Genomic DNA, 12533 nt, shown 5'->3' with positions numbered 1-12533 from the left:
GTCGCTCTCTCGCTCCTCCACCAGCCCAGGAGGAAACTGCTTCAAAGAGCGGGGGCCTTTTCCTGTCGCCAAAGCGCCCGTTTCTCCCCACCCCACCCCGTCCGCCCGCCGCAAGGCGTCCGCCCGCGCCGGCGGGTTCAACCCAGTGCTCCGTTCTGCCTGCCTGCCTCCGTTAATGGTTGAATCGGAACAGCTTCGCTGGTAAAAGAGGCGAATAGTTATTCTCAGCCGAGCTGCTCCCAAACAACCAGAAACTAAGGCAGGCAGGCATGGCTGGCTAAAGCAGGACACTGTGGATTGAAAGCGCACGTGGGGCGGGCGGGCGGAGTGAGGTGGGGGGTGAAACGGGCGCCGAATAGCTGCGGCGACAGGAAAAGCCCCCCCCTCTCCCCCCACAGTCCTTGCAAAAATTTTCTGCTTGAAACCGGTCCCTGGTACAAAAAGGTTGGGGACCACTGAATTAGACAATATAAGCAAAATGAGTTTAAAGAAACTCCAAATACCATTTACAAGAAAAGCTGGCTTGTTATGGAGTAGTTTGCATTATTAAAAGAGGAGAATATATTGTCTTTTCTAAAGTAGATTTTCATAAAAATAAAAGCTGGATGAATTAAAGTTTGGTTACACATATGTGTAACTTCTATTTAAATTACTATCAATGTTGTTCTGCCTAGAGAAAAAAATATGCTATCACTTATGTTCAAATCCAGAAAGATATATTAACATGACAATATTCCTGTATTAGAATAATAGCAATAATAGCCAAAATGTTAATTCCTAAATGTATGAAATGTATGGACATGATTATTTCATGTCCCTACGTGATATAAGAATGTACAAGGTTGCACATGCAGATTTGTCTAGGACTTTTATGTGCTTAGCTTAGTGTCACAGATTCTGACATACCATGTTATCCAGGCCAGAAACTGTGATTCATAACAAATTCTAAACTGATATTTGCTTTTTAAATTTTACATGTTAAATTACCCAAATTATAACTCACATTCTCTCCTCAGATTCAAGGAATTTGGAGTGAGAAACTGCTGAAGAGAAAAGGAAACGGAAGGAGTGCCAATTCTAGAGGTTCATTTGTTTCTGGCTTTCTCAAAGTGGTAAATCATGGCAGTTTTATTTACTAACAGAGCCATATAATTTCACAAATATTGAACTAGGAATTGTTATAGTTTGTGCTCAATTTTGTCCTGATTTTCCCTTTACTTTTAAATTTCAGCACTTCATAAATAAAGAACTTACCTAACCAGGAAATCTTTGTCTGTAGTCAAAATAATCAGAGGAAATATTTCTGAATGTTTAATTAGTTGAAATTTTTCTTCCTCCACCTTTATCACAATGTACAGGTGGTCCTCGACTTACAACGTTCACTTAGTGACTGTTCAAAGTTACAATTGGCATTGAAAAAAATGACTTATGACTGTTTTTCATAGTTGCAACATTTTCAGCATCCATATGATCATGTGATCAAAATTCAGATGCTTTGCAGCTGGTTCATATTTATGACCATTGCTGTATCCCAAAATCATGTGATCATCTTTTGCAACCTTCTGAGAAGAAAAGTCCAGGGGGAAGCCAAATTGACAACAACCAGGTTATTAACTTAACAACTGCAGTGATTCACTTAACAACTGAGGCAAGAAAAGTTGTAAAATCAGGCAAACTTTGCTTAACAAATGTCTCACAATTGTGAGACCCAATTGTGGTTGTAAGTTGATGACTACCTGTATTTTGTTGCTTAAAATAACATGATTCACAACCTGCCCTATTAATCAGTGAATACAGAACTCACCAAATGTTGGATTCTTATTTCTGTCTGTACTTAACAGTGACACTTTTTTCTAACAATTTGTGACCAACTAGGCAAATTTCCTGATAGGTATGTATCATGATACTGTCTGTTCTATTAACTATTCCTACAGATACATGAAAATAAAGTCTTATTTTTCATAAAATGTCCTCTAATCTTATTGAAATAAGTATATTTCAGATTTTTGCAGTAGCAAGACGTCAGCATTTACAGGCATTCCATCTGTTAAATGGTATATATTTAAAGTGTTATAAAAACTTACTTGGAACATCCAGTCCCTTAGCCTTGGCCATGATTGATAGTATTTCTCTAGTAGAATGAGCAGCACTAAACACGTAGGATGAGCCTGTGTCTTTTGTGAGTGAAGGTAAGTATGATTTCAGAGCAGTGCTCTGTAACATACTGTTTATGTACTGGTCCAGTTCATCGTGGCTTTCTGTCAAGAAATATTCAAAGAAAAGCTGTTTAAGTAAAGCACTTATGCCTCCGCCCAATTAACCTTATATTTTGTCATACACAGGTAGTCTTTGACTTATGACCAAAATTGAGCCCAAAATTTCTATTGCTAAGCATGACATTTGTTAAGTGAGTTTTGCCCCTTATTACGACCTTTCCTGTCACAGTTGTTAAGCAAATCACAGCAGCAAATCACAGAATCTGGCTTCCCCATTGACTTTGCTTGTCAGAAGGTCGCAAAAGGTAATCAAGTGTCCGTACAACCATTATGATGGTTGTAGGGATACTACAACCATCATAAATATGAATCAGTTGCCAAGTGTCCAAATTTTGATCACATGATCACAGGGATTCCGCAACAGTCATAAATGTGAAAAAGAGTCATAAGTCACTTTTTTCAGTGCTGTTGTAACTTCAAATGGTCACTAAAGGACTACCTGTACATCTTTGAGCAAGGCAAGAACTTTTGTTCTATGTAGCATTCTGATTTCAATCGCCATATCGAGGAGATTGATGGCATATACATTTAATAAATAAATCTTCAGACTTTATGAATACACACATAAGATATTAAAATTAGTGATTGTGTATACTCTCAATATTTAAGATTTTTATATTTTTCTAACTTTTCCAGCCTCTGTTTTTCATAAATAGATAGTCTCTTCAACTATTCTGCTATCCATTAAGTCCCAAATTATCTTTCAAAATATCCAGACATCCAGTCCCTCTGCAGTTAAACAACTTAAGCACCTTTGAACAAACCACACAACCTTCCATGCTGAAATGTATTTTCTAATATTATTTTTGTAGCTTTTCCCTTTTTATTAATATTACTTATCAAATTATTTCCAAGTTGCTTTTTGGCCTGGCATGGACTTAATTTAAATTTTTAACAAAGCTTGAAAAAAATTAAAACAGAAAAAACATATTTTAAAATAACAAAGAATTGAGGTAATTATAGTATAATTCATATACACTGTTTTAACTCATCTTTTAAAATCAAATGAAAGAACCTCTATGAATTCCTCAGAAAGATTTTTTCCACTGGTATCATCCTAGAGAAAAGTTTTTCCATCTTTACACTAATAAAGCCTTTCTTGATCCTTTCGAGTAGATCTTGGTTACAGATTCATTTGAGAGATTTGGGGGGGCGGGGGGTGCATTTAGGGATATTATCTGTCTCAAAACCACCTGAGGATTTATAAGTTTATCTTAAGTTACAGTCAGAAATAAATTGACAGTTTATTAACATAATATAGTCAACAGACTCATATCAGAAAACAATCCAGTGTATGCATTTTGTACTTACTATAGCTCCTGAACTCTCATCCACATAATCTCAATTTAGAACATCTCATAATACTCACTAAGGCATGATTACTCTAACTACATATCCAGAAAGGATATGCATTCATCAAATGTGATCAAAATGGCTCTTGGTTACTATTTGCAAATAAAAGGAAAAGGTATCATTACCCTTATCACAGAAGTCTGCATAATCTTCTAGTTCATAGCCACTTTCAGGGCTAGAGTAGCCTTCATTCTCATCATCAAATAGCTTGCTGTCACAATCAGGATCCAAGAAACTTAGGTTTGTATAGAATGAAGTGGTCAGAAAGTCCGAAAGTTTGCCCAACTTCACTCTGGAAAAGAACAGATTGAAGAGGAAGAATACATATTTGTTACACACACACACACACACACACACACACATACACACACACACACACACACCTGTGCACACGTACAAACACACATACACAGGCAGATACACACATATATACAGCACATATATGCATACTGTTTAAAAGAGATTCCTAAGTAACACACTGTTCAACAATTGATAAGTAATGGGTTTTTCACAATTAATCAAATCACATAAAATATGATAAACAATCATATTAAGATATACTGTTCTATAGCCAGATGGTCAGGAAAATAAAGATGCCCATCATCATTACATTTTCTTTTTGCACTTTATAGAGTCATCTAACTTATGTCCTTGCATTAACTTATATTTCCAAACTTTGTATCAGACCCGCACCTAATTTATTCATTAACCCCTTTTATAGTGAATTTCTGGAACTTAAAAAGTATTTTAAAATATACCGACTACTAAAGTAGCAAATGTAAATACAAACAATCCAGCATTAATACAAATTGTACGGTAACATCCAATCAGAAAAAAAACTAGGCAGAAAAGTTTTACCCAATAATAGAAAATAGGAAAAAGGAATTGTCTCAGTTACTTGTAATGCATATAATGCTCACCTTGCTCCTCCAAAATATCCATCTCCAAGCTTTCTTATGGTGGCAAGAATTGCAGAATCAATATCAGTCCCATCATCAACTAAAATAAATAAATAAATAAACCAACAAACACATACTTACATATATTTTGGAGAAATATCTTTCACTTATGATTCACTTAAAAAGAAAATCCAGTATGAAAAATGTTGGTTTAAGCAGCACCTAACCTATATTATTTTGAGTCTTCCCTTCACAGATGAAGAAAAGCAGCAACATGCCATTTGTAAGCCATTTTATTCACCGTACAGAAACATATTACATATATGTTAAGCATGAGAGCTGAAAGCTTGAGCTCAATTGGACTATGGATTTTCCCAAGAGTGGGAGGAGGGACTATCATGTACTGTATATCACAACTCACTGCAAAAATTATTCAAATCCTATACTGCATATCTTGGGTTCATTGTAGATAGTTTGATAAAATTATTTACACAGTGTGCTTTAAAAGAGACAAAAACCATGCTGGGGTCATTCAAAAAGGGATAAAAATCAACATGATCATATACAAATATGTATATTTGACCACATCTAGAGACCATATATGTTTCTGACATTATAGGAGACCAGCCATATTAATCTATGGTGCCAAGATAATCAAGAGCTTGGCAGCACCTTTCAACTAACAAATTTTATTAAAGGTCACATCTTTCATGAGCTACATAAATGACCTATAGTCACAAAAGCTTATGACTTTTAATAAAGTGTGTTAATTGGAAATGGTGCCAAAAGACACCTGATAGTATGTTTCTGGTTATCAAAAGAAATACTGTGGAATTGGAGAAGATGGAGAAGATAATCAAGATAATCAGGGAGCTGATATACAGTATGACAGAATGCAACAGCTGGGATTGCTTAGTTTAGAGAAAAGACACTTATAAGGAGATATTATAAAATTATGCATTATAAGAAAATAGTGTCACTTTTCTACATCACTCATAATACTGAAACTAGAAGCCGTTCAGTACAAATGACTGGTAGATTATTTAAAAGATAAATATTTCTTCACATAGCATGTACTAAATTATCTTGTGAAATATGCTGCCTTACCCAAACGCCAAAGATGTTGAGCAGGGTCTGCAAACTAAAGCAATATGACAATTTCCCTTTGCTCTTAGGAATAAGGAGATCATATGAAGCAATATCTTTGTTCTGGTATCTTTGTTAAAACAAAAGCACCTTTCAAAGCATTGCAGAAGTCTTCTTGGGAAAACCAAAGGAGGTTTTTGCACATGCACATCACTCACATAGAAACCTTATCTGGCTTTGATGAGCACTGCTGGAGAACACTAAAAAAACATGCTGGAAGATCAGCAACTCTTCCTACATTTTCCTCCAGCGCACAACAGAGTTTTAATCTGGCTTCAGTCAGTGCAGCTGAAAAAACTTAAAGCTCTTTCGTCTAGCCTTGTTGAAATCCAAAGTTAAGTTGTGAAATCAGTAAATGTTCAAACACTTTTTCTAACCTTTTCAGTACCAGAGATAAAAGAGAATATTTTAAGGCAACACAGAGTGCTTTATTGAAGCAAATCATATTGCCTCTTTGCTTTGATGAAGAAAATCCTGATTCCCAGTCTTTTGTCAAGGAGACAATAAGTCACTTTACACAGCATTATGCTAAATTATTTGCAATGAGTATTTTATTTCTGTTAATTATATTATTTTAAACTGTTTCTTCTTCAGAAATCCAGGCTAACAGCACTCCATAACAAAATCAATTTTATTTTCAATAGTAAAGCAATATTTCCAAAGATAATAATTTATTACTTTGTGTCTTCATGTTGGTATCAAGCAGGGAACATTGCTTGAAATTAAAATGCTAATATTTCATATGATATGAGCTTAAACTTTTATAAAAATACCAAATAAGTTTTCTTACTAACCAAGCATTGTATTAGTGATTGGGAAAGTAAGAGTTGGTCTTCCAGTCATTCGCCAACAGGAAGTTAGATAAGCCAACTCAGTTCGAAGCATTTCCACAATCATCCGATTGTCTAAAGCCAAGTAGAAGTGATGCTGATCTGTAAACTACAAGGAAATTCAAATTAAAAGTATTATGCATTTAGAGTTGGAATCCCAAATCTGATGTCTTCCGGATGTGTTGGATTACTACTCCAGTTATCTATGATACAACCCATTACCTTCTCAACTTAAAATAATCTCTAAAATGGCCTGAAATATAAATATTTTGCTGCAGAATTTCAGTATATTGATCTTTAGATACTTAGGAGCCAGAAATAAGGTACAAGATTACATGAAGTATGCACACACTTAAACTTGAACTTGGTGGGATTATCTGTCTCAGCCTAATGGTACTAATGGTTATATTAGTTGTTTTATGTAAACCATGACATTTCTAGATCATAAAATTTTAAATAATTGGCAAGGTTGTACTAACTAGAGCATACAATATAGAAAATCTATAATGTGTAACATTCATAAATTACAAACAGAAGAAAATATTCTTGATACTTCTCCATATTTATTAGGCTAATACGCAGGATACATCAAAGTATAAATTATTTAATTCTGTTCATCTTATTACATAACCACAGTTATGCATTAAAAGTTGTCAAAGAAGTAAAAGAATTATGGACAGGCATTTTATTATTTCTGGTTAATGGTGATAACCATGCAAAAACTAGAATCACTTGTCAGGCCAGATTACATCATAAATGCTAATAAATAAAATTGAAATTATTCAAGGAGAATTACCTACTTCTAAGCCTTACTCACAAACTGTCCACTAATTTTTAACGTGCAGCACAAGAGCAAACAACAAAACCTATGTACTATTAATTTATTATTCCCTTTAGGCTTGTGCCATTGGCAAGACTAGGATTCTATAAGTGGGAAGTTAAAGTTTCTTAGTACTTCTACTTTGTCCTCCTCTACATAGTTAAACAAGTATTTTCATCAGTTTAACCTTTGTAATATCAGTTCCAAAAGCAACTAGAATAGAGCAGTAGGAAAGAGCCAATGTTCTTGTTGATATTTACAAAATTACCTGAGGGGTAAAAGTAAATATTTGGTTTCTTATGATATATAATTTGGATGTTCCCAGGACACCAATATGCCGATAAGGCCTCCCACTCAGCTTCATGTTCTTGTTACGCCCTAAATGAAGCAAACAAAAAAACATCCCAGAGTAATATTTGGTATCTACTTATATTTATCACATTCACATTTTAGAACTGCCAATCTCTTGTCACAGATATACTCTATATATTGTATATTGTTATGCAATTCAAACTAAGTTTCATCTCTATAATCTGATACTTTAAGCAAGTTTGGCTGTATCCTTCAGAGCTGGAGACATGTTAGAAAAAGATGGATGCTAAGCTATAATTTAATTGTGGTTTGCTTTACAAGTAATAGTGACTTGGTTCACACATAAACCATAAGGTACAACAGTGTTTCTCAATCTTGGAAACTTTGTCTGAGTTCCAACTCTCAAAATTCTAGCATGTTGGCTAGGGAATTGAAATCCACATATCCTAAAGTTGCTAAGATTGAGAAACACTTTCTCCAATTTGCTTAAAATTATCAACTGAACTCAACACTGTCACTAGAGATTACCTAGTGTTGAATTGAATAGAATAATTGTTAGTTTATGTAGGTAGTAAAGGCACCTGGAATTCAACTTCTAACAGTTTTCTCGACAACAGTACAGAAATGTTTGTCCAGCCCATCATATATTCCTCAAATTTCCTAGTAGTCTCCTCTGCAGAAGTTAATCAGTCCAACAGTTCATCATTTTAAATCAACCCTGGTGGTGTAGATGCTGCCACCCGTGGGGGATGGACGGGTCTAGAAATTGAATTAGTGTATATTCCCTAACTCAAAAGGAACTTTTCCAATATAACTGTAAACTACCACTCAGTATGTTTATGGAGATTTCTCAGTCAGAACTGAAAAAGCTTCTTGGATGAGAAATGAAACATCTTCCTCAAGAAAAAAATGAAGTCCACTTGACTTTTGAAAAAGTACATATGAGACTTCCAGTCAATAAATAATACAGCCATTTTTTTTGTAAGAGGTAAGAAGGCAACCCAATTGTGTCTTAACTACATTCCAATCCTGAAAAGAAACCGATCTGAGAATGTTGTCCCCATGGATTCCAAAAGTGCTTTGGGGACCGCAAAAGAGTGCTTGACATCTACCCTACAGGAAGATCATTTTTGTGTTAAACCATGGAATGCTTTAATAGTTTGTTAAATATAAAGCAGAAGCCATAGAAGTTGCTATTTCTGTAAGAATAATAAAGCAACATCCAGGTACTGGATCAGAAGAGACATCACAATATATCTAGAAAAGAGGTGAGCCTTGTGCTGCCATGCCACATTGCCTCTTTTGTCATTCTGAAACTTGCTTCACTGCCCCACTGGTGCCAATCCAAAATCAGACAAATTATATCATAGCTTAGCATAAAGGGTGAACCCTGCTTTTTTAATAATATAAAAGAAATACATTTATTATCACAGGGAATAACAATAGCACTTAGACTTATATATTGCTTCACGGTGCTTTACAGCCCTTTACAATGTCAGCATATTGCCCCCAACAACCTGGATCTTCATTTTACCGACCTCAGAAGGATGGAAGACTGAGTCAACCTTGAGCCAATGAGAATCGAACTGCTGAACAGCAGTCAGCCAGCAGTCAGCAGAAGTAGCCTGCAATACTGCATTGTCACCACTGCACCACCAGGCTCATAATGCAATCATTCCTTTAATATAAGAGTACAATTGGGCTTTAAAGTCCTAAAAACACACAACTGTACTTCCTACAGTATACTGAAAACTCTCTTTATAATCCAATACTGACTTCCAGTATTTTTTAAATAGCTTACTGAAAACCAATCATTAAAATTTATTAAAAGTATCTCAGTGGCACAATGCTGGAAAAGTCTAATAAGATTACTCAGCAATTTTTTTAATAGCACCTACCAAGCTTAGCATAAAGATTACTCAGAATCCGAGATGGCTGCACTCTGGTGGGACTCAGGTCAACAATGCTTTGTGCATTAATTCCATGATGTCGTAAGAGTTTCTTAATTTCATTTGTTTCTGCTAGAACGGTTACTATTCAGAAAACAAAATGAAGAACCACAATCAAGGATGACAATTACTTTTATTTTTATGTGAATAGAGCACAATCAAAGAGGATCTTCAGTGAAAAATAAGATGTTTTCACTGAATTAGTGTTGGACTAGTTTAAATAAATGGAGACGATTGCCTACTAGAATGATACCTTACTAGGTTTGTACTAAGCATTCTGAATGGCCTTATTATAAAGCATGTTAGAACAGGCACAGCGCCTCTTCTCAAAATATTAGCTACTATAAAGATTGTCTCTGGTTCTTTACATGTGCATGTGTGTACTCAGATAACATCACGTCTAGCACAGCCAGCAAGGCAAATGGACACCTGCAGGCACAGACAGACAGGGATGCCTTTCAGCGAAGTTGGGTAAGCATCCAAGAATGCAGCTGCTTTAATGTTTCAAGGAGAGGGGCTTCACAAAGCACAATCCTGTACACCATCTCACCTTATCCAAAATTTTGGAATACATAGGTATTAAAAATTATACAATAGGAACATCTGGAGAAGTGGGCTTAAAAATTCCCCTAAATAGATTTAAATTTATAAATAAATTTAATAGATTTAAATGTATTTAAAATTTTGGTGATATTTTTATCATATGGGAGTTATCATAGTATTATTAGTGCTATTAATTTATGTGTTATTATATTATTAGTATTATTATCAATTAATGGGTTAATATCTAGTATAGTATTAGCTATGGTTTTTGTTTCTTGTAAATGCTATACTCTGACAAAACGCTGTATTCAAAAATGTTTATGCATAAAATTATATTTCAAAAAATAATAAAAAAACAAAATGAAAAAAAAAATCCCCAAAAGGCAGTTCCATTATATAACTTAGTAAAGCCCTGCTCTTTTTGTCTTTGTGTTGGCACTGCACCCACATACAAACAGGAAAAGCTGTGACTGAGTGTTTGTGACTGTAACTTGGTCTTATAACCCTGACTCCGCTATGCGTCAAAACAGCCTGATTTTTTCCTGACTTTTGTACAAGCCTGAAAACAAGCTGCTGCTTTTACTGTAAGGAATTCATTCATTAAAACTATAATAACTTTTAAGAAGCAATACCTTCTTTCAATCTCATGTCTAAATCTGAGAGAGATCAGGCTACTTTAAAGAACAGCAAGTTGTACAAGGTCTGAAATGCTTTTTCTTAATCCTTATGAAGCCATTTTATAACCAAACTAGTTAAAACTAGTGGCCATGTTTTATCAGACTGCTACCCATTTTTGCCCTTATTTTCTGCAGCTTCAATCCAGAATTGACTTTAGAAAGTCAATAAAGCAAAATAAAATGGGGAAAATTCATTTGTTAAGTAAGACATGTCTCAATTGTGGTCGTAAGTTGAGAACTGCCTGTATTCACTGTGAAACATCTACTAAAAGGAACAGTTAAGAACCCAACATGTGTATATCATGAGCAATCAATAGAAACAGAGAGAGTGATAATTAGAAAAGTAAAATTGTCACACATTTTGATACTTGAACTGCAGCAGCACTTGACTCAGCAACCATCTAAGACTTAGGGACATGTCTTACTAGTAGCCACTACCCTTCTGTACATCTGTTAGAACAGGGGTCCCCAACCGCCGGTCCGCGGACTGGTCCCGGTCCGCAGAACAAGTCTTACCGGGCCGCTGGTTGTTGGGCGCCGCCATCTTTTTGGTAAAAAAGTGCTTCCGGTGAGCTTTTCCGGGTAGAAAGCTCACCGAAGCACTTTTTCATCAAAAGATGGCGGCATTGCGCTCGGTGAGCTTTTCCGGGTAGAAAGCCATTTCTACCGAAAAAGCTCACGGAGCGTGGCGCGCCATCTTTTTGAAAAGTGCTTCTGGTCACGAAGCACTTTTCGTCAAAAAGATGGCGGCGCCCAGTTGATGCCGGTACCGGGCCGTGGCGCCCAGCTGATGCCGGTACCGGGCCGCGGCGTCAAAAAGGTTGGGGATCACTGTGTTAGAACATTTCATGGACAGAAGCGACAGCCTTCTATTATGTTATTTCATTTCTCTTTCCACCTTTCTCTACAGGGTTAAAAATTTCACATGAATAATTACCAACCTTGAACAACCACATCAGGCTTAAAAGCAGTTGAAAACCTTCTGTTTAATGGATCGATTTCACCCGTAGCCAAAAATCCCTAAAATGAAAGAAAGGAAGAAATGAAATTTCAATTGTGACAATAGTGTTACCATCTAGCACGGGAACTTCAGAAATAACAAATTCATTAAGAACTAGATCAGTTTTCCCGTAAACCATGTACAATTCTCAATTTGATGGATAAAGTCCTTGATCTGTTTTCAAAAGTCCTCAACAAGCAATGCCAACCTATAGAAATATTCTAGCCTGCTGACTGTGGAAGGAGAAGAAGTCTCTGAAATGAGAGGAGCAAAGGCGGGGGCGGGGGGGCACGCAAAATGGCAGATGTGAACATTTTATGCATGAAGAAAAGGGCAGGATATCAATCTGTGATCATGCCTGCCATTTTGGCTCACTTGCAGTTATGCCTAAAAAGAGGTAAGGGCAAAGGGGGAAAAAGTGTTAGAAAGCAGATAGAATGAAAAGGAGCTTTACAAAAAAAACCCAGACAAATTGTATAAAAGAGGACTTACCTCTGCTAGGAGGGCAGAAAGAATATATAATGACTGGCCCCAAAGATGAGGAAGTTTTCCTGCTGGAACACGATCCACTGTGTGAGGATTTTCATACTCTTCACTAGCCTGGAAGACCAATCATAGTGAATGAGCACTGATTCATGTGAATTTATGCATAACTTGAGATGTTCAGTGACTAAAATCTAGAAAGTCTCTTCTCTTTTAGCAACAGTTTATTTGGCAGTTGCAAGCAG

General features: G+C 35.9%; 1 protein-coding gene across 15 annotated transcripts in view; it reads right to left on the bottom strand.

Moving 5' to 3' along the window:
* Nucleotides 1–12533, bottom strand: part of PHKA2 (phosphorylase kinase regulatory subunit alpha 2) — a 105768-nt gene that overhangs the window by 62739 nt on the left and 30496 nt on the right. For all 15 annotated transcript variants that reach the window (XR_015749853.1, XR_003371536.2, XR_015749850.1 and 12 more), the window contains exons 13-20: nucleotides 12298–12405; nucleotides 11747–11825; nucleotides 9535–9669; nucleotides 7593–7702; nucleotides 6469–6613; nucleotides 4550–4628; nucleotides 3755–3921; nucleotides 2085–2258 (exon numbers count right to left, since the gene is read on the bottom strand). Coding sequence is in view for 8 of the 15 variants with exons in the window: in XM_026674939.2 (XP_026530724.1) it covers nucleotides 2085–2258; nucleotides 3755–3921; nucleotides 4550–4628; nucleotides 6469–6613; nucleotides 7593–7702; nucleotides 9535–9669; nucleotides 11747–11825; nucleotides 12298–12405 (997 nt within the window). In the remaining 7 variants the exon portion in view is untranslated. The remainder of the gene's footprint in view (nucleotides 1–2084; nucleotides 2259–3754; nucleotides 3922–4549; nucleotides 4629–6468; nucleotides 6614–7592; nucleotides 7703–9534; nucleotides 9670–11746; nucleotides 11826–12297; nucleotides 12406–12533) is intronic.

This window comes from Notechis scutatus, chromosome 5 (assembly GCF_049901735.1).
Source record: "Notechis scutatus isolate UNSWTSFEM ecotype Mainland chromosome 5, rNotScu1.2, whole genome shotgun sequence".
Taxonomy (NCBI): Eukaryota; Metazoa; Chordata; class Lepidosauria; order Squamata; family Elapidae; genus Notechis; species Notechis scutatus.
This window is presented reverse-complemented; position numbering and strand designations above follow the sequence as displayed.